A 23596-nucleotide genomic window follows, 5' to 3' on the forward strand; every position below is an offset into this window, starting at 1 on the left:
TGCACATCTTTTGAGTTGTGGGAGCGAAACCCACGCAAACACGGGGAGAATGTACAAACTCCACACGGACAGAGTCCCAAGGCCGGGATCGAACCTGGGACCTTGGCGACGTGAGGCAGCAGTGCTAACCCACTGCGTCACCGTGCTGCCCTGTACCTACAGAAATATTGATGATCTGTAATCTTCCGTAGGCCAGTTTAGAAGGGACTTTTTGACTGAGCATAACCACCCTACCTGCTGAATGTTTTCTTAATCTGTTTAATTCCGTTTTCTAAATGAGCCTGTTCAATTGTCTTTTTCAAATTGCTATATCAATGTACCACTTCACAGCTGTATTTAAGGGCACAGAAACTGATAAAATACTGTTGGCTCAGTGGGGGGCAAAAACAATGGAGTTTTTAACAGATGTACCCCCTAAATCAGTTAGAAATATCAAACTGCAGGTACGAAAACGCAACATTTGCTGGTGAAAGAAATGCTTTTTTATAAATCTGAGAGTCATCCTTTTTGCAGGAAGGTTTAATTGTCCATTGAGAAAAGCAAAAATGATATGCACCGTTCAAGGGTTACATTTTTGAATAGGTTGGAAACTTTAAAGAATGGTATGGGAATTTATTTTGAAGACTTTCCACAGATGGGCCAGATAATAATGGTGTTGTGTTTACAACAAAGTGTTGGTTCTTCATATTCCAAAGGTGTGTATTAATTACCATGGACTTTCAGATCCTCCCTGTATCAGCTGTCAAGTATTAGAATTTCAGATTTTTACCTCCACCCATTTACTGTTTGAGTCTACCCACATCAATGGAATTGTGATGTCACGCATACTTTATAATGTGGGTAAAGTTTCAGATAGCTCGCTTCCTTTCACACGTTGGAATCTCACCAGGATCCATTGTACTCTTATTTTTATTTAGTGTTGATGCCCGTAAAGCAAAAACACTAGCAGAGATCTGTGCTGAAATTGCGTGCAGCAATCATGAATGTTTCTCCACAGTGATTGTTTTGCTTTTTGAGAGAAAAAAATGAATGGCAAGTAGAAGGAATTGCATTGCGGCGTTTCTTAAAAGAAAAAAACTTATGTTTATGTAACACTTTTCATGACCTCATGACATCCCAAAGTGTTTTAATAAATGCACAGTAGACCCAAGACTATGGTTACGCCAGTAAAAACGGATAACAAGCTGTCTACAGAATAGAAAACAGAAAGGCAAGGTTGGGAAGTGGCTTTCTGTAAGAATTGGCGCTGGAACCAATGCCCTTGCTTAACTGGCTGACTGCAGGCCACAATTTTAAGTTCCAAGGCTAGATCTAGGTCAGATGTCAGGAGGTGACCCTTTCCTCGGAGAATAGTGGACCTCTGGAACAGGCTTTCATCGCTTTTCGATTTGCCGAATTCGTTCAATCGAGAACTGGGTTTCTTATTGGTGTGAAAGTCGTCCTTTACAGCACTACATCAGGCACTTCTGGGCCAGGATGGTCACTTGGTCTAATTTCAACTGCCTAGATGGGTCGGTGAGGAATTTCCCAGATTTCTTTCCCCCCCAACTTGGCACGGTTTGGATCAGAATGTTTCGCCTCTCCCAAGTGATTGCGTGATTTTGGTTGGGGTGGAATGTGCCTCTGTGAGCAGGCTAGAGAGTCTTTACCTTCATTGTTTGTTCATGCATTCATATTTTAAAAAATCAATCTAGCGTATCTAATTCATTTTTTCCAATTAAGGGGCAATTTAGCGTGGCCAATCCACCTACCCTGCGCATATTTTGGGTTGTGGGGGCGAAACCCACACAAACACGAGAGAATGTTTCATACATTCATATTGCAAGCCGTGCTTTGAAAACAAGTTAATAAACCAATCCTTGCCATTTGCTTCATTTAATTGTTTGTTTGTACTGTAGAGGGTTAGTAAATTCCGCAGTGGGATCTTTTTACCTGACATCCGTGTTGGCTGTCTGGGCAGCTTCCTTTGAAACGTTATTTAATGAGGACCTAACATCAGCTTTCTGCTTCCTGCCTCTGATAGTGAAAATGAAAAAATGAAATGCAAATCGCTTATTGCCACAAGTATGCTTCAAATGAAGTTACTGTGAAAAGCCCCTAGTTGCCACATTCCGGCGCCTGTTCGGGGAGGCTGGTACGGGAATTGAACCGTGCTGCTGGCCTGCCTTGCTCTGCTTTAAAAGCCAGCTTTTTAGCCCAGTGTGCTAAACCAGCCCCTGGATAGTGTAATTTATGAATACAGAAGATTGTTCCCTATGTCTAGCTGCAATCATCAGCTCTTTTTAAAAAAAAAAAGGCTTTAACATCACAAGCTAGTTTTATCTTGTACGCATATTTTGGTGCCTGAACGTTCTTTGAGATGGTCACTTGACACACGGAAACACTTAAAACAGAATGAGTAATCAAAACAGACATGAGCAATCATGATAAATACTGAGCTTGTACTCACAAATTGCAACAGTCCCAGGGGAAAAAATAAATTCTGCTATTTTTAAAGACATTTTAACATGTAAATATCAGCATTTGTATTTTGATGTGTGCCAGAGACTACAGAAAGACAAATCATGTTAACCATTTACCACAGTAGAAATAGATTCACTGACTCATTCCATTATGAGCCCAGTGAGTTTGTGACTGGGCATTCTTGTTTGCTCATGCTGTGCTGCATAACCCAACCAGAAACATTTTAAAGCATTTCATGCACTCAAATTATTTGAAGAAACATTTTAAATAATTAACTATTTGTATGGAGTTACTGTGGAAGATTTTCCCCACACATTAAAAAGTTGATGTTTAATTATATATTTATTACAAAATTACAAGGCAATTCTTGATTATCACTCTACCATTATTTCTTAATCTCTACACCCTCGCGCTTTAGAGATGATGGGCCCATGAAACTACTGATGTCTTTCATGGCACCATGAATGAAAAAATGAAAATCGCTTATTGTCACACGTAGGCTTCAAATGAAGTTACTGTGAAAAGCCCCTAGTCGCCACATTCTGCCGCCTGTTCGGGGAGGCTGGTACGGGTACCATCTGACATTAAAAGGAATTACATAAAATAGACTAAGTTCTGTCATGTGGACTTGGTGTATATTCAAAATGGATACACTGGGGCGACTTTTGAGACTGTAATCTTATCTCTGGGTTTACCTGATTTATAAAACACTTGAGATTTAACTTGTCCATTTGTAGTGTCATCTGACCTCCTTGATAAGGTTGCTGCCTTAGAATTTCTCCCCATCTCCCCCGCAGCTATCCATTATTCTGTACTCAATAAGATCTAGAACATTTGAATCCTTATAAAGTTAGGTTAATTGACTTGTCAGTGAGCCAGCCATAATGGGCATGGTTACAGCGCTCTGTACACGTGATTTATCCAGCCCTTCAAATCTTTTTTTTCAATAAATTTAGAGTATCCAATTCTTTTTTCTTTCAAATTAAGAGGCAATTTAGCATAACCTTTTCCACCTACCCTGCAAATCTTTTTGGATTGTGGGGGTCAGACCCACGCAGGCACGGGGAGAATGTGCAACCTCCACACGGACAGTGACCCGGGGCCGGGATCGAACCCGGGTCCTCGGCGCAGTGAGGCATCAGTGCTAACCACTGCGCCACCGTGCTGCCCGATTCAAATCTTGACATTAGCATTGTAACATCATTGGAAAATCAGATCATTGCTAGATTTGTTGATGAGAAAAATGTGTTCCTACCTCACAGATTTAACAGCCAGGTTTACAAACAATGTTACTTATTGATAAAAGTGGGATGGTCAGGTAGCCTATATTCTTAGCGCTATTCTTTTTCTTCATTCCAACATGTTATATGATATGCCTTATGCAATAATAGTCCAGAATATGGAAGACCATTTATTATTCTAACTCAGCCAGGCATCCAGTTGTACTTTGAATGCCTCCACGTCACTTGGTTTATTATTAAAAATATTAACGGACTTGATATATTTTTCTTTTTAATTGTCACTATTTGTGTCCCTTTGGCTCTATTAACTTAATTTACTTTCAATTAATCTTACCTGCGGCGTTTATAATAATCTTTCCTGTAACCCAAGACACTCTTTATTAGTTACATTAACACTGCAGTTAGGTTACTGTGAAAGGAGGACCGAGAAATGAAATGAAAATCGCTTATTGTCACAAGTAGGCTTCAATTAAGTTACTGTGAAAAGCCCCTAGTAGCCACATTCCGGCGCCTGTTCGGGGAGGCGGGTACAGGAATTGAACCGTGCTGCTGGCCTGCCTTGGTCTGCTTTAAAAGTCAGCGATTTAGCCCAGTGTGCTAAACCAACCAGAGACGGGGAGTCGGCAGCACCGAGAAGAGTGGGTGAGAGGCGGGCCGAGAGACGGGGAGTCTGCAGCGGTGAGAGGGATGGTTGAGAGACGGGAAGTCGGCAGCACTGAGAGGTGGGCCGGGAGACGGGGAGTCGGCAGCACCGAGCGGTGGGCCGGGAGACGGGGAGTCGGCAGCACTGAGCGGGAGACGGGGAGTCGGCAGCACCGAGAGGCGGGCCGGGAGACGGGGAGTCGGCAGCACCGAGAGGTGGGCCGGGAGACGGGGAGTCGGCAGCACTGAGCGGGAGACGGGGAGTCGGCAGCACCGAGAGGCGGGCCGGGAGACGAGGAGTCAGCAGCACTGAGCGGTGGGCCGGGAGACGGGAAGTCGGCAGCACTGAGAGGTGGGCCGGGAGACGGGGAGTCGGCAGCACCGAGAGGTGGGCCGGGAGACGGGGAGTCGGCAGCACTGAGCGGTGGGCCGGGAGACGGGAAGTCGGCAGCACTGAGGGGTGGGCCGGGAGACGGGGAGTTGGCAGCACCGAGAGACGGGCCGGGAGTCGGCAGCACCGAGTGGTGGGCCGGGAGACGGGAAGTCGGCAGCACTGAGAGGTGAGCCGGGAGACGGGGAGTCGGCAGCACTGAGAGGTGGGCCGGGAGACGGGGAGTCGGCAGCACCGCGAGGTGGGCCGGGAGACGGGGAGTCGGCAGCACCGAGTGGTGGGCCGGAAGACGGGGAGTCGGCAGCACCGTGAGGTGGGCCGGGAGACGGGGAGTTGGCGGCACCGAGAGGTGGGCCGGGAGACACGGAGTCGGCAGCACCGAGAGGTGGGCCGGGAGACGGCAGCACTGAGAGGTGAGCCGGGTGACGGGGAGTCGGCAGCACCGAGAGGTGGGCCGGGAGATGGGGAGTTGGCGGCACCGAGAGGTGGGCCGGGAGACAGGGAGTCGGCAGCACTGAGAGGAGAGACGGGGAGTCGGCAGCACCGAGAGGTGGGCCGGGAGACGAGGAGTCAGCGGCACCGAGAGGTGGGCCGGGAGACGGGGAGTCGACAGCACCGAGAGGTGGGCCGGGAGACGAAGAGTCAGCGGGCACTGAGAGGTGGGCTGGGAGACGGGACGTCGGCAGCACTGAGAGGTGGGCCGGGAGACGGGGAGTCGGCAGCACCAAGTGGTGGGCCGGGAGACGAAGAGTCAGCGGCACCGAGAGGTGGGCCGGGAGACGGGGAGTCGACAGCACCGAGAGGTGGGCTGGGAGACGGGACGTCGGCAGCACTGAGGTGGGCCGGGAGACGGGTGACGGCAGCACTGAGGTGGGCCGGGAGACGGGGAGTCGGCAGCACCGAGGTGTGGGCCGGGAGACGGGAAGTCGGCAGCACCGAGAGGTGGGACGGGGAGTCGGCAGCACCAAGAGGTGGGCCGGGAGACGGGTGACGGCAGCACTGAGCGGTGGGCCGGGAGATGGGGAGTCGGCAGCACTGAGAGGTGGGCCGGGAGACGGGGAGTCGGCAGCACTGAGAGAAGTGGGTGAGAGGTGGGCCGGGAGACGGGGAGTCGGCAGCACTGAGAGAAGTGGGTGAGAGGTGGGCTGGGAGACGGGGAGTCACTCCAGTCCACTCTGTGATCCAGAGCAGGCCAACCGCATTTCAAGAAATACCTAGTGTGATGTCACAGGAAAAAAGTTGATTGGTTTGAGGTTCTTGAGCCTGTACAGACGACATTGGGGAATCAGTCCGATGGGGAGTGGATATAAATTGGGGGCTGAGGCTCAAGGCCTCCACTTATGTGGGAGACAGAGAGGCACACTACTCAAGTTGCTTGGATCAGCGCATGCTTAGTTTGAAGGTAAAATGAAAAAAGGTAGCATCACAGCAAAGCTGTAAATTAGCTGGTTGATTATTATCTATTGTGAAGGTCTGTATGCAGATCGCTAGATTAATTCACTACTTTTAGGAAAGGTGTGTAAATAGTTGGATAATAGAAAAATATAAAAGTTTTGCATAACTCTTGGGTACCTACTTTATACGCTCAGGAGAACGGGCTGATTGGTGACTAAAGGTGAGTAATTTTACTTCAACTTTCTCGTCAAATTCATGGTAAATAGGCCAAACGCAATCTTACAGTATGGCAGGGAAGCTCGGCCGCATAAAATGTGCATTATGCACCCTGTGGCACATGGAGAATCATGGACACTTCATGTGACCTAGACGAACAAGTGCAGGACGTGTTACCAGCTACAGAGACTTGAGCTCCTGGTTTCGGAACTCAAGTGATGGCTAGAGTTACTGTGGTGCGTTCGTGAAGCTGAGAACTAGGTGGATAGTATCTTGAGGGAGGTGGTCACTACTCGGGGGCATGCAGGCAGAGAGATAATAGGTGACCAACAGACAATCTTAACAGTACCAGGCAGGTAGTACAGGAGTCCCGAGTCTATCTCACTTACTAACCGGTTTTCCATTTTGGATACTGGTGAGAGTGATTCATGTTAAGAGTTGTTTATAGGTCACCAAACATTAGTGGTAATGGAGGGCATGGTACAAATCAGGAAATTAGAAATGCTCTACCCATGTCTGCATGGGTTTCCTCCGGGTGCTCTGGGTTTCCTCCCAAAAGATGTGTTTGTTATGTGAATTGGACATTCTGAATTCTCCCTCTATGTACCCAAACAGGCGCCGGAGTGTGGCGACTAGGGGATTTTCACAGTAACTTCATTGCAGTGTTAAATTAAGCCTACTTGTGACACTAATAAAGATTATTATTGTTATTAGAAGGATAAGACGATAATCAATAGGAACTTCAATCTACATATAGACTGGGTAAATCTAATGAGTATCAATGTTGTGGAGGATTGATTCCTGAAATATGTATACAATGGTTTGTTTTCTAGAGCCAACTAGCAAACAGGCTATTTTAGATCTATTGTTACGCAACAAGAAAGGACTAAATAAGATTGTTGCAAAAGAACATTTAGGGAAGAGTGACCATAATATGATCGAATTTTCCATGAAGTTTTAAAACAATGTATTTTATCCGAAACTGGGGTCTTAAATCTAAACCAAGGAAACTATGAAGGTATGAGGGGCAAGTTGGCTGTGGTGGATTGGGAAAATACATCAAACAGTATGACAGTGGGCAGGCAATGGCTATTATTTAAAGAATTAATACATGGTTTCCAATAAGTCTACATTCCTTTGAGACACAAAAACCCAACAGGAAGAATGAGTCAATCGTAGCTAACGAAGTAAGTTAAAGGTTGTATTGGATCAAAGGAAGAGGCTTATGAAGTTGCCAAAAGAAGAAAACGTGGGGATTGAGAGCATTTTAGAATTCAGCAAAAACAGACCAAGAAACTAATCGTGACTGGGAGAAGAGTATGTGAGTGGACGCTGGCAAGAAACATAAAAACGGACTGTAAAAAGCGCCATTGGTATGTAAAAAAACAAAAGATTAGCACAGACCAACGTGGGTCCATTTCAGACAGAGACAGGAGAATTAATAGTAGGGAAGTGGCAGAGCAGCTAAATAATTACTTTGTGTCTGTCTTCATGGAGGAAAATACAAAAGAAAACTCTCGGAAATAATGGAGAACTAAGGGACTAATGCGAATGAGGAACTGAAAGAAATTAGTATCAGTTAAAAGGTAGTACTGGAAACATTAATGGGACTGAAAGCTGGTAAATCCCCGGGACCCGATGATCTATGTCACAGAATGTTGAAGGAGGCGGCTGTAGAGACACTGGATGCATTGGTGATCATCTTTCAAAATTCTATGTATTCTGGAACAGTGCCTGCAGATTGGGAGGTTGCAGATCTAACCCGAATTAAGAAAGGGGAGGGAGAGAACTGGGACCAACTGACCCATTAGTCTGACGCCAGTGGTAGGGGAAAATATTAGACACTATTATATAGGATGTAATATCTGGATACTTGAAAATAACAATCTGCCTGGGCAGTTAGAAAATAATGACCTGATTAGGCAGAGTCTGCTTGGAATTACAAAAGGGAAATCATGTTTGACAAACCTGTTGGAAGATTTTTGAGGAGGTTTCTGATTGAATAGATAAGGAGGAACCTGTGGATGTGCATTTGGTATTTCAGAAGGATTTTCATAAGTTCCCACACTGGTTTCATGAACAAAATTTAACGTCACGGGATTGGGAGTAATATACTAGCATGGATTGGGATTTGGTTAATGACAAACAGAGCGTAGGGATAAACGGATCATTCTTAGGTTGACTGGCTGATACGAGTAGGGTACCACAAGTATCAATACTCGGACCCAGCTCTTCATAATCTATACTAGCGATTTGTATGGGAGGACAAAATGCCCAGGAAATGACAAGGGCAAACCCAGCCCCGCTGACCCTCCTTACTAACATCTGGGGGCTTGTGCATCTGTCCATGGCAGTATTGGTAGAAGTGACCCACCACGCAGAACTTGTGGAAACAAAGTCCCATCTTCACATTGAGGGTACCCTCCAACGTGTTGTGTGACACTGTCACCATGCTAAATGGGATTGACTTCGAACAGATCTAGTAACTCAAGTGTGGGCATCCATGAGGCGCTGTGGGCCAGCAGCAGCAGAACTGGACTTAACCACAATCTGCAACCTCATGGCCCCGCATAAACCCCACTCTACCATTACCACCAAGTCAGGGCATCAACTCTGGTTCAATGAAGAGTGCAGGAGAGCATGCCAGGACAACATCATTCTTTCCGAGAAATGAGGTGCCAACCTGGTGAAGCTACAACACCGGACGGACTACTTATGTGCCAAACAGCATAGGCAGCAAGTAACAGACAGAGCTAAGCGATTGCACAACGAACGCATCAGACCTAAGCTCTGCAGTCCTGACACATCCAGCTGTGAAGGGTGGTGGACAATTAATCAACTCACTGGAGAAGGAGACTCCACAAATATCCCCATCCCCAATGATGGAAGAGCCCAGCATATATGTGCAAAAGACAAGGCTGAGGCATTCGCAATAATCTTCAGCCAGAAATGCAAAGTGGATGATCCATCTCAGTCTCCTCCGGAGGTCCCAGCATCACATGATTATGAGGGGCATGGACAGGGTGGATAGGGAACAACTGTTCCCTTTAGTTGAAGAGTCAGTTACGAGGGGCACAAGTTCAAGGTGAGGGACGGGAGGTTCAGGGGGGATTTGAGGAAATCCATTTTTACCCAGAGGGTGGTGACGGTCTGGAACGCACTGCCTGAGATGGTGGGAGAGGCGATTTGCCTCACATCCTTTAAAAAGTACCTGGATGAGCACTTTGTACGTCTTAATATTCGAGGCTATGGGCCAAGTGCTGGCAATTGGGATTAGGATTGGCAGATCAGGTGCCTTTCATGCAGCGATGCAGACTCGATGGGCCGAAGGGCCTTGTCTGCACTGTATTTTTCTGTGATGACAGATATCAGTCTTCACCCAATATGATTCACTCCACATATCAATAAATGGCTGAAGATACTGGATACTGCAAAGGCCATGGGCTCTGACAATATTCCGGCAATGGTACTGAAGACTTCTGCTCCAGAATTTGTTGAGATAGACATTCAGCCATGATCTAATTGAATGGTGGAGCAGGCTGAAGGGACTGAATGACCTACTTCTGTGGCTATGTTCCTATTGGGTCACATCGCAGTCCTTTTCCGAGAAAAAGAGACCCAGCCTGTTTATCCTTTCCTCATAGGTATAACCACAGAATTCTGAACATCATCCATTTGCATCCTCTCCAGTGCCCCGGAATCCTTTTCAGAATATGGCAACCAGAACTGGACACGGTACTTCAAATCTGGTCCAATCAAAGTTCGATACAAATTTAGCATAACTTCTTGACTTTCTATCCCTGTAAAAGTAAACCCTAGTGCTTGCTTTGGAGTTTTATGGCCTCATTAACCTGAATCACTACTTTTAGTGATTTGTGCGTTTGCACTCCCAGATTACTTTGCTCCTCTACCTGATTTAAATTATTTTCCAAGCAGTATGTGACCTCACTTTTTTAACCAAGATGTAATATCCCACACTTATATATGTTGAGATTCAGATGGCTGTGGTTGGCACTGCTGCCTCACGCCGCAGAGGACCAGGGTTCGATCCCGGCCCCGGGTCACTGTCCGTGTGGAGTTTGCACATTCTCCCCGTGTCTGTGTAGGTCTCACCCCCACAACCCAAAGATGTGCAGGATAGGTGGAGTGGCCACGCTAATTGGAAAAAATATGTTGAAATTCCTTTTTCAGTTATTTGCCTATTCTGCAGTTCTCAATGGCGTTTTGTAATTTCTTATAATCCTCCACTTTGTTGACTATTCCTTCCCAATATTGTATCATTGAGAAATTGCATTTTTGATTCTAAGGTCTAAATTGTTGGCATAAATTGTGAACAATCGTGTTGCAAGATCCTTGTGGGACCCTATCCCACCTCCTGCCACTCTAAATAACTGTCTTTAATGGGTTAAAGGGACATGGGGAACAGGCAGCAAGGTGGATTTGAGACCAGGAAGCAATCAGCCATGATCTGATTTAAAGGCGGAGCGGGCTCGAAGGGCTGAATTGCCACTTCTGCTCTAAATTGCTATGTTTTACTTTCTGCGTTTCGTTTTCTGTCTTGCAGCCAGGCAGTTCATCATGCATTTTGCTGGTCTCTGACTCTGCATTCTCTGGCCCTATTCGTTAAATATGTGGCACTTTACCAGACGTCTGTTCGAAGTCTACTGAATTAGCCTTCTCAGTTGTTCCTTAAGTCATCGAAGAATTCAAAGAACTTGCATTCTGAAGACCTCTTGTCTCTCATTTAAAATAGCTTAAATCATCATTTTATCATCCAAAACCTTGCAATTAACTTTCTTGTGTTTTGAATGGTTCCTAACCTGATGTTTTACTCATGTGTGGTACAAAGATACAAAATGGATATGAAGTATTTGTATTTAATGGCCCAAAATAATTTCAAGTCGCCAACTTTACAAAAATAATCATAGTAATCTTTATTAGTGTCACAAGTAGGCTTCCATTAACGTGGATTTTGCAGCAACAATAATGGTGAAGCTCTTGATGCTCAGCATCGTTACAGGTTAAAACGAACAGCTGGAATACGCATGTGCGCCTGTTAAATGCAGAAATTGGGAAGTTGCTGTCAACCATGCTCTGCTTCACTTCAGGCTGTAATGTTGCCGTGTTCACTGTTCGAATCTGAAGAAATCAATTCAATGGCATGAACCTAGGCTAATTACCCACTCTTCAGGGCCTAAAGAATAATCAAGTCTTTAATGTTGCAGTACATTATTATTTCTGAACACTCCCTGGTTGTGAAAAGATAATTTTGTAACTGGCACCTCATTCCACCAGAAAAAAAATGTTCCAGATTAATTTTTTAAAATCTCTCTCTCTCCCTTAATCCCACGTAAATGCCCCAATCTTTATTTTGCTTCCTGTACAATAATTAAAATGTAATTTATATTGCTAATAGATGTATAAAATTATGTGGGGCATAGATGGGGTAGACGGGACAAAGTGTTTCCCCTTGGTAGAGGGATCAATGATCAGGGGGCATAGATTTAAGGAGTGGAAGGGGTGTGAGGAAAAACTTTTACCCAGCAGGTGATGGAAGTCTGGAACTCACTGCCTGTGAGGGTGGTGGAGGCAGAGACCTTCATAACATTTAAGAAGTATTTAGATGCGCACTTGTGATGCCAGGGCATACAAGGCTATGGGCCAAGTGCTGAAAAATGGAATTAGAATAAAGTTAGGTGGTTGTTTTTTGCCTAACACCAACACGATGGGCTGAAGGGCCTTTTCTGTGATGGAGACCTCTGTGACTCTGTATTTCCCATTCCTCACTTCCTGCATTGCAGTCTGCGTGTCTCTGAGAATTCTTCAGTCGGGTTAGGTGAAGAGCACCCTGCTGCCTTACCTGTTCACAAACTCCACGGCTTCCTGGTAGAGAGAGGGTGCTTCATTGAATTGGACTAGAAATCGCTGATGACTAGCCCACTGTACATGTAGCAAACAGTGAAAGCCATTCTGTTGCCAACCACTGCAAGATTTGGTCGTTTATATTTTGTCAAAAAGACCAAACGTGAAGTGATATCTGAAACATTTTATTCTCATTCCGACATTGTAAAGGAAACTGCAAAAGAGCTTATTGCCGTCATAAAATGAAATTATGTCATAGTAGGAGTCAACAAAGTAGATTGTACAGGCATTTAACATTCACAGTGACGCATTGCATGTTTAAACTGGGTGGTTTGTGTACATTTTTGATTCTGATTGATAATTCTACGTCGACCAGCTAATTATTTATATTCCTTGCCAAAAGTCCATCTTCTGACTGTGGACAATAGTTTTGAACAGTGGAACACTGCAATATGATAGGAACAATAAGTTTGGGTCCAATAAGTAAAAGTTCCAAATGAAGTGATTATTGTGGTGCTATTGGATTTTATTTGCTTTAAGGTTGATCCAAAAGTTTAATGGTATTTTCATCATGCTCCCATTTTCTAGAACAATAGGATTTTTTTATTTGAAGGGAGTTGATACCAATTTTACTTTGAGGATCTACGAGGTTTCATCTGTGTTTGATTTTCTGAAGTAGAAAGCCAAGGAGAATTGGCAAACTGAGTGATACGCAGTGCTTTGATCACTCCTGCCAATAATAGACTTGTTTATCTGATGGTAGCTTGATGTTTTCTGGCCCAGTTGGGCAATCTGCTGCCTTGATGTAAAAAAGAAATTAATGGCTTCAGGTTAGGAAGAAGAAAGCTAGAGCTTTTAATGGGACAGGAATAGGAAGCTGACAGATGTGAATGATGGACATCAGAGTAGCTCTCTGTTAGCTTTGACATCCAGCTGCCCCTCAGGCTCTTTGGTGTTGACACTCACTTCCAAATGTCACACTCTTATCACATGCAACTAAAACGTGGACCAGGTTGATTTAGCAACTCTTCGATTAAGTCAACACTGATTGTAGTAGTATGTAAGTCTGTAGGTTATCACTAAAATAATCAGCGACTCTAATTTGTATTTACTAAACATATCGCAAGTCCAAAGTTCATGCATGCATGCGTGTGTGTGTACATATGTCTTATGGTCTTATATGCAGATTTGAAAGCATTAAAATTGTTTTGTTTTTAACTTGAGGGTTAGGGTTAACTTTTTGTAATTTCCCTCCCTACACGTTCAGCAAATAAAATGCTTCAAATCAGTTTGCACATTTGGCTGCAGAGCAAAAATCTCCCTTGATGTACAGCAATACCAAAAGTATGTTTGCTCTGGGCAAACAAGATGATAGTAATTTCAAACTCTGATTTAATCCACCAGATTACTTGGGAAGGAAAATAAACTTACAAACACATGTGGCTGCGCTGTTTGTGAAAGGCATGGGCTGCTACATAAGCACGAGAATTTGTATCCATTCATGAATTACAAGGCAGCACTTTGGATAAGATCAGCATTGCTATGTACCAGTTTTTGTTTCTTTCAAGGCAGAGAGGATCCTGTGACCAGTTGTCCTGTTTTCATGAACCCAGTATTCTCTGTACAGCCAACAAGATGTCTTGCTTCCACTTGATTATGGTCAGAATAGCAGTTAGCATCAAAAGAGATGAGACGGTGCTTTTTTTGGATTACCTGGAATGTGTTTAAACAGTGGTTTTAACTTCCAAGTAAAAAAATACACGTCGAACAGTATTTTCAGCAGAAGCGTTGCACCATACTAAACATGTATGTGGCAGTTTCATAATACTTCAGTGAACACACATCCTGACAATCCATTCATTTGTCTCGTTTGTGTCAATTCTTATTTCTCTTTCCCTATTTATTTTCCTTTCTGACTTTATGTGCTCCCAGCTTCTGCACCTTTTTAGCTTGATGGCAGGTGAGCAGACTGCGAGTACCTTTCATTCTCTGTTTAGTTATTCTTTCTCATCCTAAAATTATGCCTTAACTCATGGTTTCCCACTATTAGACCAAGGAAAAATTGAATGAATCATTTTGCGGCTCTCGTTGGTATGTTTGAGGATCGGCCATGTCCACGCCACAAGCATATTCTGTAGCTTCTTGAAGCTTGTTGACCATTTTATAGTAGGGAACATTAGATATGTACTGTAACTCAGGCTGATCGTTGCTTCTGATGGGTGATTGTGTATTTTGATTGTCATTAGGTTGCAAATACAGAACATTAACTGTTTTACAATTAATTCCGGTTTGATCTAAATGTGCTCCAATTTTTAAGAATGGCATGAAGGAAACTTCTGAATCAGAAAGCATAAACTGATTGAATACGTAACGCATAACTTATGTTGGTCTATTCAAACATTTGAAAAGTCTGAAAAGTTCATTTCCTCTACTTTCACCTGAGCCTCTCCACCCCCTGGATCGGGATGAATCATCGGCAGACCGAGCCAGACTCGGGATGAAGCATCGGCAGACCGAGCCGGACACGGGTTGAAGCATCGGCAGACAGAGCCGGGCTCGGGACGAAGCATTGGACAGAGCCGGGCTCGGGATGAAGTACCAGCAGACAATGAGCCGGGCTCGGGATGAAGCATCAGCAGACAGAGCCAGGCTCGGGATGAAGCATCGGCAGACAGAGCCAGGCTCGGGATGAAGCAACGGCAGACAGAGCCGGGCTCGGGATGAAGCAACGGCAGACAGAGCCAGGCTCGGGATGAAGCAACGGCAGACAGAGCCAGGCTCAGGATGAAGCATCGGCAGACAGAGCCGGGCTCGGTATGAAGCATCAGCAGACAGAGCCGGGCTCGGGATGAAGTATCAGTAGACAGAGCCGGGCTCGGGATGAAGTATCAGTAGACAGAGCCAGGCTCGGGATGAAGCATCGGCAGACAGAGCCAGGCTCGGGATGAAGCATCGGCAGACAGAGCCGGGCTCGGGATGAAGCAACGGCAGACAGAGCCCGGCTCGGGATGAAGCATCGGCAGACAGAGCCAGGCTCGGATGAAGCAACGGCAGACAGAGCCAGGCTCAGGATGAAGCATCGGCAGACAGAGCCGGGCTCGGTATGAAGCATCAGCAGACAGAGCCGGGCTCGGGATGAAGGATCAGCAGACAGAGCCGGGCTCGGGATGAAGTATCAGTAGACAGAGCCGGGCTCGGGATGAAGCAACGGCAGACAGAGCCGGGCTCGGGATGAAGCATCGGCAGACAGAGCCGGGCTCGGGATGAAGCATCCGCAGACAGAGCCGGGCTCGGGATGAAGTATCAGCAGACAGAGCCAGGCTCGGGATGAAGTATCAGCAGACAGAGCCAGGCTCGGGATGAAGTATCGGCAGACAGAGCCGGGCTCGGGATGAAGCATCGGCAGACAGAGCCGGGCTCGGGATGAAGCATCGGCAGACAGAGCCGGGCTCGGGATGAAGCATCGGCAGACAGAGCCGGGCTCGGGATGAAGCATCGGCAGACAGAGCCGGGCTCGGGATGAAGCATCGGCAGACAGAGCCGGGCTCGGGATGAAGCATCGGCAGACAGAGCCAGGCTCGGGATGAAGCATCGGCAGACAGAGCCGGGCTCGGGATGAAGCATCGGCAGACAGAGCCGAGCTCGGGATGAAGTATCAGCAGACAGAGCCATGCTCGGGATGAAGTATCAGCAGACAGAGCCGGGCTCGGGATGAAGCATCAGCAGACAGAGCCTGGCTCGGGATGAAGTATCAGCAGACAGAGCCGGGCTCGGGATGAAGAATCGGCAGACAGAGCCGGGCTCGGGATGAAGCATCGGCAGACAGAGCCGGGCTCGGGATGAAGCATCGGCAGACAGAGCCGGGCTCGGTATGAAGCATCGGCAGACAGAGCCGGGCTCGGGATGAAGCATCGGCAGACAGAGCCGGGCTCGGGATGAAGCATCGGCAGACAGAGCCGGGCTCGGGATGAAGCATCGGCAGACAGAGCCGGGCTCGGGATGAAGCATCGGCAGACAGAGCCGGGCTCGGGATGAAGCATCGGCAGACAGAGCCGGGCTCGGGATGAAGCATCGGCAGACAGAGCCGGGCTCGGGATGAAGCATCGGCAGACAGAGCCGGGCTCGGGATGAAGCATCGGCAGACAGAGCCGGGCTCGGGATGAAGCATCGGCAGACAGGTCCAGGCTCGGGATGAAGCATCGGCAGACAGAGCCGGGCTCGGGATGAAGCATCGGCAGACAGAGCCAGGCTCGGGATGAAGCATCGGCAGACCGAGCCGGGCTCGGGATGAAGCATCGGCAGACAGAGCCGGGCTCGGGATGAAGCATCGGCAGACAGAGCCAGGCTCGGGATGAAGCATCGGCAGACAGAGCCGGGCTCGGGATGAAGTATCAGCAGACAGAGCCGGACTCGGGATGAAGTATCAGCAGACAGAGCCGGGCTCGGGATGAAGTGTCAGCAGACAGTGAGCCAAGAGCTTGCCTTTGGGCAGAGCATTCATGGAAGGATTGGAATTGATGCATCAACCAATGTTTTATTTCCATTCAATAAACAATATCTGAATGTAATTCTGTATTGGCATACAACATGCGTATTCATCTCCATTTCCTCGGCTGATGTGTGCAGGAATATTTCCATTAAAGTTTGCCATAAAAAACTGAAGAGAAAGCTTAAAGTTTTCTCTCCCTTTGTTGGCTAGTTTGTCCTGTTTGGTGTTAAGTCTCTCAGCCCAACTGAAATTGACTGTTCACCATTCTTGCAAAGAGGGAATACCACGAAGGTTTACCAGGCTGATTCCAGCAGGATTGTCATATGAGGAGAGACTAAATCGGTTAGGATTATATTCATTGGAGTTGAGAAGAGAGCGAGGGTATCTCTCAAAGTTCTATCAGGATTAGACAGGGTGGATTCAGAAAGAATGTTCCTGATGGCGGAGAGTCCAGAACTAAGGTTCATAGTTTGAGGATAAGGGGTAAATCTTTTAGGACTGAAGTGAGGAGAAATTCCTTCACCCAGAGAGTGTTAAATCTGTGCAATTCACCACCACAAAAAGTAATGGAGGCCAAAACATTGTATAATTTCAGGAAGGGATTAGATATAACTCTTGGGGCTAAAGGGATATGGGGGGGAAGGCGGGATCAGGGGATTGGACTTGATAATCAGCCACGATCATAATGAATGGTGCAGCAGGCTCAAAGGGCCGAATCGCCTCCTGCATCTATTTTCTATGTTTTTGTGTATTTACAAGAAACCCATCTGCCAATGCCAGTTGAAGCTGGGATCTGAACCCACACTGTCCATCCAGCCACCCCACAAAGCTGAATGTCAGCTTAGCTCAGTGCTAAACACTTTTCACCTCTGATTCAAGCCATATTTTAAGAGCATGTCATCCAGGTCTAAGTACAGCAGTAAGGGATTGCAACTTTGATAGAAATAAGCATTCTGTTTCAGGCAAGATCAGCCCAACATCTGTCTTTCTGGTTGACATTAAACATTCCGTGGCACTATTCAGAGCAAAACAGGAGAGTTCTGGAGCCTGAGCCATCTTCAATCCTTTCGTCAATGCTAAAACCGATGAACTGGTCCTTTATCTGTCCGTTGGACCTTGCTGTGTACATATTGGCTGCTACATTTTCCAATGTAACAATTTCAGTGATTCAAGAGTTAATTCATTGGCAGTGAAGCCTTGGAAATTAACGGTGCTATATGAATGCAATAGTAACCACTCAAAGTACCTATAATGTGTGCAACATGTCTTTCTCTTCAGCCCTGAGATTTTTTCTATTTGAAGGATTTAACTTCACATCGGGGATCCACCTTGGGAATGATAGTGGAGGCGACTTTCGTCCACCTTTCTGGGGCTGGATTTGAAATCTGATCCTTGGGGTGAAAGGTCAGCCATTCTGGCTTCCTGCGCCTCACACTTGTCCTTTCTGCTTTTGACTGAAAAATATTTTTCTTCAAAAAAAAATAATAAAAAAAATTAGGCAACTTAAATTTTCAAACCGTTTTTCTTAAATCGTTGCTGTTTTTAAACCAGGATTATAATTGTGCCTGATGTCCCCGGTTTCATGTCGGGGTTGTGCTGCCGGTGCGCGGGCTAAGCATCGCAAGAAGCACAAGGGAGAAACAAGCTTCAGACATTCCATTGAAGAACCCACTTCCCATTAGATTATCCATTAAATTCATAACAGACCTGTGGTGCCTTAATCACTTTGAATCATGAGATGGAAGGAATTTTCCCATCCCGACAGCTTTAATTTCTGTCTTCAAATGGAAAAGTTTGATTGGAATGCTGTTTGTGCCACTGAGTGCATTGAGCAGTCAGCTAATGCCTGTGTGTAGTCTGCCAATAAAGTGACCCAACTGTGTACAATTTTCTCTTGTGAATGAATGTATTTGCCAATGCAGGAGCCTTTTGAAGTGTACGGTTGCAATCGTTAATTTTGTCTATATAGGGCAACTGTTATTCTCAGGGCTTCCTTCTGTGGGAGTCCGAGCTCCTGCCATGAATTTTCTCTGACCCCTCCAGGCTGTCCCCAAGCCTTTGATGTACTTGCCCAGATGGTGATTGACAACTCTCAGTGGCGGCATTAGGAGAATGAGAAAGCAGAGGACTTTGAACTGAGATCTGTTAAGAACCCAGCGCAGTGTTCTTGATTATCTTTCAGAATGTTAATTATTCTGCTCGATAATTGGAAGAGGAGTACTTTGTATTTATCAAAGTTCTTAGCGCACCATTAAAAAGTATATTGCGGTGATTGCAATATGTAGAATTTTAAACACGGAGAAGATTTTAAAGGTTTTTAAAAATCTAATCAAGGATGCATTGAGATTATATCTTCAGTACTGTGTTCGTGTTTTTTCGTAATAAATGTTTGGAGAATTTATAGAGCTGCTTCCTTGCGATATTGTGCAAAGGCTGCAAAAGAATCTAGAAAAACATTTTGCAACCATTCACAGCTAGATAACATTTTGAGTATATTTTCCGCCTGTCACGCAAAAGCCAAACATGCTTGGCACTCATCACTTTGCTTCCTGCTGAAAACATTTGGTGGGTGTGCGTGGTGGTGGTGGTGGTGGGGGAATGGTAGGGGTAGGTGTGAGAGGAAGGGGTAAATAAACACTCTTTGTACAGCAATTTTGATATCTGGAGCAAAACCATAATGTAAAGTGATGCCATATTTTGGCTGGGTTGTATCCAACATTGAGATGCATCACATTCCCAGTTAACCTATTTTAAAAATAAATTTAGAGTACCCAATTCTCTTTTTCCAATTAAGGGGCAATTTACCGTGGACAATCCACCTATCCTGCACATCTTTGAGTTGTGGGGGTGAGACCCACGCAGACATGAGGAGAATGTGCAACTTCCACACGGACAGTGGGCCGGGATCGAACCTGAGTCCTCTACACCGTGAGGCAGCAGTGCTAGCCACTGCGCCACCGTACCGCCCCAATTCCCAGTTATTCTACATCTGCAGCAACTTTGTTCAGATTTTATGGAAATCTTGAAATACAGCAAATTATTAATAATTACTGGCTGCATTCAGGCTTGCTGTCCATAAAATCCAATCACAAATCTGTATGAAATTTTAAGTTTCTACTGGGTGTGGTTTGCAAAGTAATAAAAGATGAAGTATCCCGCGTCTGGATGTTCTTTGTGAGTAAATGTTTCGGAGCTCTCAGCACATGGGTCATGTTGTGATAGTAGGAAGTGGGATGAGCACTTTTGGCTTCTTCATTTGGGACTTGTGGTTTCACATTATTGTCCCATAATGTATTTTCGTCGTAGCTCAAGAGATGTCTTCTATTAGTGGACATTCACTGTGTTGTCGATAATAAAAAATAATGTTAAGGATTGGAAATGACACTGACGTGGTGGACCAGACTTTTCTCCGCGATCCAGACTGAAATCAAGGTTATCATGGAATGGACCGAAAAATTGGTGCAGCATTTTGCTGCCTTCCTGTCCTAACCTGGGTTTTCAATCTGTGTCGGGACCCCCATCAAATTGCCCTCTCTTCACCTGTTACTGAGGTGGGGTTGTATGGCCTGGTCTCATCCCATTTCTAATCTCTTGTGTTTTTACCTCTAGTGGAGGTGATGTAGGTTCAGGATAATGGCAGTGAAGACCTCAATCTTCCGTTGGAGGAGGATGATCCTGTGGAGTCCCATTCTTGCACCAGTTTGCCTCTTGCACCAGTTTGGCACGAAAAATTTAATTTGTGGACTTTGAGATTTTAGCTAAGACGTGTTTGCACACTGGTGCCCCTCACTTCCAATGCTGAGAAGTTAATCTAGCTTCAGCATTGCCCCATATTCCTGAGTAGTGATCATGCAAATCACACTGGGATTCCGCGCTCTGTCACCAGTGAACCTTGACCCAGGGGTAGGTCCAGGTAGAGTTGGTGGGATGGATGAAGTTCTCCCTTGGCCTTCATCAGCCCTAAGTGTATAATCCAAATAAATTGGTTAATGTCGGTCTACAAAATAGTGGAAGAAGAATTTTGAATGACTGTTAGTATCAATTACACAACAAACTTTCAAAGTCAGATTTTTAAAAAATTATTTTAAAACATTTTTTAGAATACCTAATTCATTTTTTCCAATTAAGGGGAATTAGCAAGGCCAATTCACCTAGCCTGTACATTTTTTGGGTTGTGAGGGCGAAACCCACGTAAACACAGGGAGAATGTGGAAACTCTACACGAATAATGACCCAGAGCTAGGATCGAACCTGGGACCTCAGTGCCGTGAGGCAGCAGTGCTAACCACTGTGCCGCCGTGCTGCCCTCAAAGTCACATTTAGCAGTTCTGTCGAAGACCAGCTTTGTTCATATTGCGTTAAAATATGGACAAAACTGAATTTCAGCTATTTGAAAACAGAAGTTAACAATGGGCCAAGGTTTTTATCAAATGAAATAAAATTAAGTTACAAACTTGCCCTTTTACATAGATTAGAATTTCACTACACTACAGAGGAAATTGGTTCCATTGAGCATCGCAAATCAAGTTCTATTCTGAATTGAGGTTAAAGCTAGATTGACTGTTTCCCTTGAGTGGTGCTTAAAGGGAAACAACGTGGTCATTCGAGGGTTCCTAAGCATTGAAAGAGATGTTGAAGACAGTTTGCATTGCTAACCGATTAGAGAAGAGTTGTGATTCATTTGCAGTACTACAGCAGATTATGTTGAGTAAAGTTCAGAGATTAATAATACTGATCAACATTCTCTTCACAGTATTTCAATACAGTAAACTAATTCCAAGGATATGCATGCAGCTTCATGAAGCATAATGCCAGAAGCAAACTATCATAGGCAGAATAGATGGATGTGGTTATACTGACATGGATTCTAAGATTTCACTGTTCTATTTCTATGGCTTTTTCACAATGCATTCAGGAAGTTGCTTGATTTTCAAAGCAGTCAGCACATTGTTAGTATGTGCTTTTCTCTTTGAAAACCACTTCAATGAGTTAAGTCTTCACTCAGTGAGTGAAGATGATAGCCAGCAATTCATTGTCTAGTCAGATGGCAGATAAATTCATACCAGATTCATACAGCAAACTACTTAACTTGCTAACTGTAGTCAAGTGTTGACAAGTTTCATTCAGACAAAACCACTTGTAGGAGTTCATTTTTTTTCATCTGAATTTTACCGTCAAGTATTCTCCATGACATATACAAATAATAAGTTTAAATAATGGAAATCTGAAGCATACAATTTGACACAATGGATCATCTGGCCAGTGTGAAGGGAAAAATATGGTATAATGCTTTAGGCATGATTTCTGATGAAAGTTCGACCTAAAGTGGGTGTTTAGGTTTCCATCATTTGTATTGATGTAAATTTCTGACGGTAATTGAGCTAATTAATTTATGTGCCGCATGATGATCTTCAGCTGCACATTCTAAATCACAAGCTCAGTCCAAGCATAATGTTTTTGACAGCCAAGTTATGCATTTATCAGGAAACAGAAATGTATTCGATTTTACCTGTTAGATCATAAACATAAAGTGCACTGAGCACTTAATACCCAGGCAGAACAAATGCAGGTTTGTTTTTATTTTTAAATATGAAATAGATAGATTATAATGAATGGAACAGACTATTTCTGGTAAATATAGAAAAACTACTCATTAAATTAACCTCTGTTTTTGCATTTAAAGAGAAAACATTTACACATCTTTCACAACATTGTGGCACTGCCAGCATCGTCTCATTATTACATTTGTAGACCGTGCTGAAGATTCTAAATTTGGTGCCCACAATAGACGTCTGTAAATGAGAATATTCATTCAAATAATCATTTTGAATATGTCCTGTTAAATGTTGGGAGAACGTGTGGGTAAATATTTATCATGTATAGTTATAACTTAGGCAAGGTAAGCACCCATCCAACAGAGTGCCCATTTCACGTGGAGGTGACGTATAAATTCATTTTTCATATATGCGTTAAAATAAAATATGTTAAGGCGGCAGGGTGATGCAGTGGTTAGCACTGCTGCCCACGGTGCTGAGGACCCGGTTCGATCCCGACCCTGGGTCATTGTCTGTGTGGAGTTTGCACATTCTCCCCGTGTCTGCGTGGGTTTCACCCCCACAACCCACAAATGGCAGGGTAGGCAGCAGCAATAGGATCACGCCAAATTGCCCCTTAATTGGAAAAATAAATAATTGGGTACTCTTAAAAAAAAAAATGTTTTTCAAATGTCACAGATAAGTTATCTTTATGCTGGTTTTGGCATTAAATTGGCACTAGAATTGACATACTTGTTGACACCGAGACTAACATCTTCATCCCGGTCTTTGGCTGTGTTTATTCCAAATACATCTACTGTATATCTGTAACATCTGTCAGCATTTAGCACTAACACTGTAGTTGTTTCTATCTTCTATCCTTTTGAGAAGAGTAAACCAAATGTCAACTTCACACTGCAATGATTCAAAAGGCTGGTATGCCTTGATGTCTCAGCCTGGTCATTGTTGACATGAAACGTAAAATGAAAGAAATCCTGTAAATTATTCCAATAATGTTTAGCCCTTCAATTAATATTTTGTAAATCTATATCAGCAGCCTAGCTAAGTATCTCATTTGATGTATAATTATAATTAAAAGCTAGACTTTCATTTTTTTTTTAAAACAAAGAATGTACGGTGCCTTTCCTGACCTCAAGATTTACCAGTGCACTTTATAGCCAGTGAAGCACTTTTGAAGTGGAACGTCTTCACTTGGGTTTTGTCAACAGTAACCAAGTTAAAGGATCATGGCATAGCAGCCTTTTGAATCATTGTTATTTACAGTGTGAATTCAATATTTGGTTTACTCTTAACCTGAAGAACACCGTATAAGAAAGGTGGCAGCCAATTTGTGCAATGTCAC

The 23596-nt window shown here is 44.6% G+C and overlaps 2 protein-coding genes across 10 annotated transcripts in view; one reads left to right on the plus strand and one right to left on the minus strand.

Annotated features, from left to right (window-relative positions):
- aspscr1 (ASPSCR1 tether for SLC2A4, UBX domain containing) overlaps positions 1 to 23596 on the plus strand; it is a 253177-nt gene that overhangs the window by 171743 nt on the left and 57838 nt on the right. The gene's annotated exons all lie outside the window — the stretch shown is intronic.
- The window catches only part of cenpx (centromere protein X), a 102149-nt gene continuing 90932 nt past the window's right edge, over positions 12380 to 23596 (minus strand). For all 6 annotated transcript variants that reach the window (XM_072483652.1, XM_072483651.1, XM_072483650.1 and 3 more), the window contains one exon: positions 12380 to 13923. In XM_072483652.1, the coding sequence (XP_072339753.1) occupies positions 13774 to 13923 (150 nt within the window). In that variant the 3' untranslated portion in view covers positions 12380 to 13773. The remainder of the gene's footprint in view (positions 13924 to 23596) is intronic.

Source organism: Scyliorhinus torazame, chromosome 18 (genome assembly GCF_047496885.1).
Source record: "Scyliorhinus torazame isolate Kashiwa2021f chromosome 18, sScyTor2.1, whole genome shotgun sequence".
Taxonomy (NCBI): domain Eukaryota; kingdom Metazoa; phylum Chordata; class Chondrichthyes; order Carcharhiniformes; family Scyliorhinidae; genus Scyliorhinus; species Scyliorhinus torazame.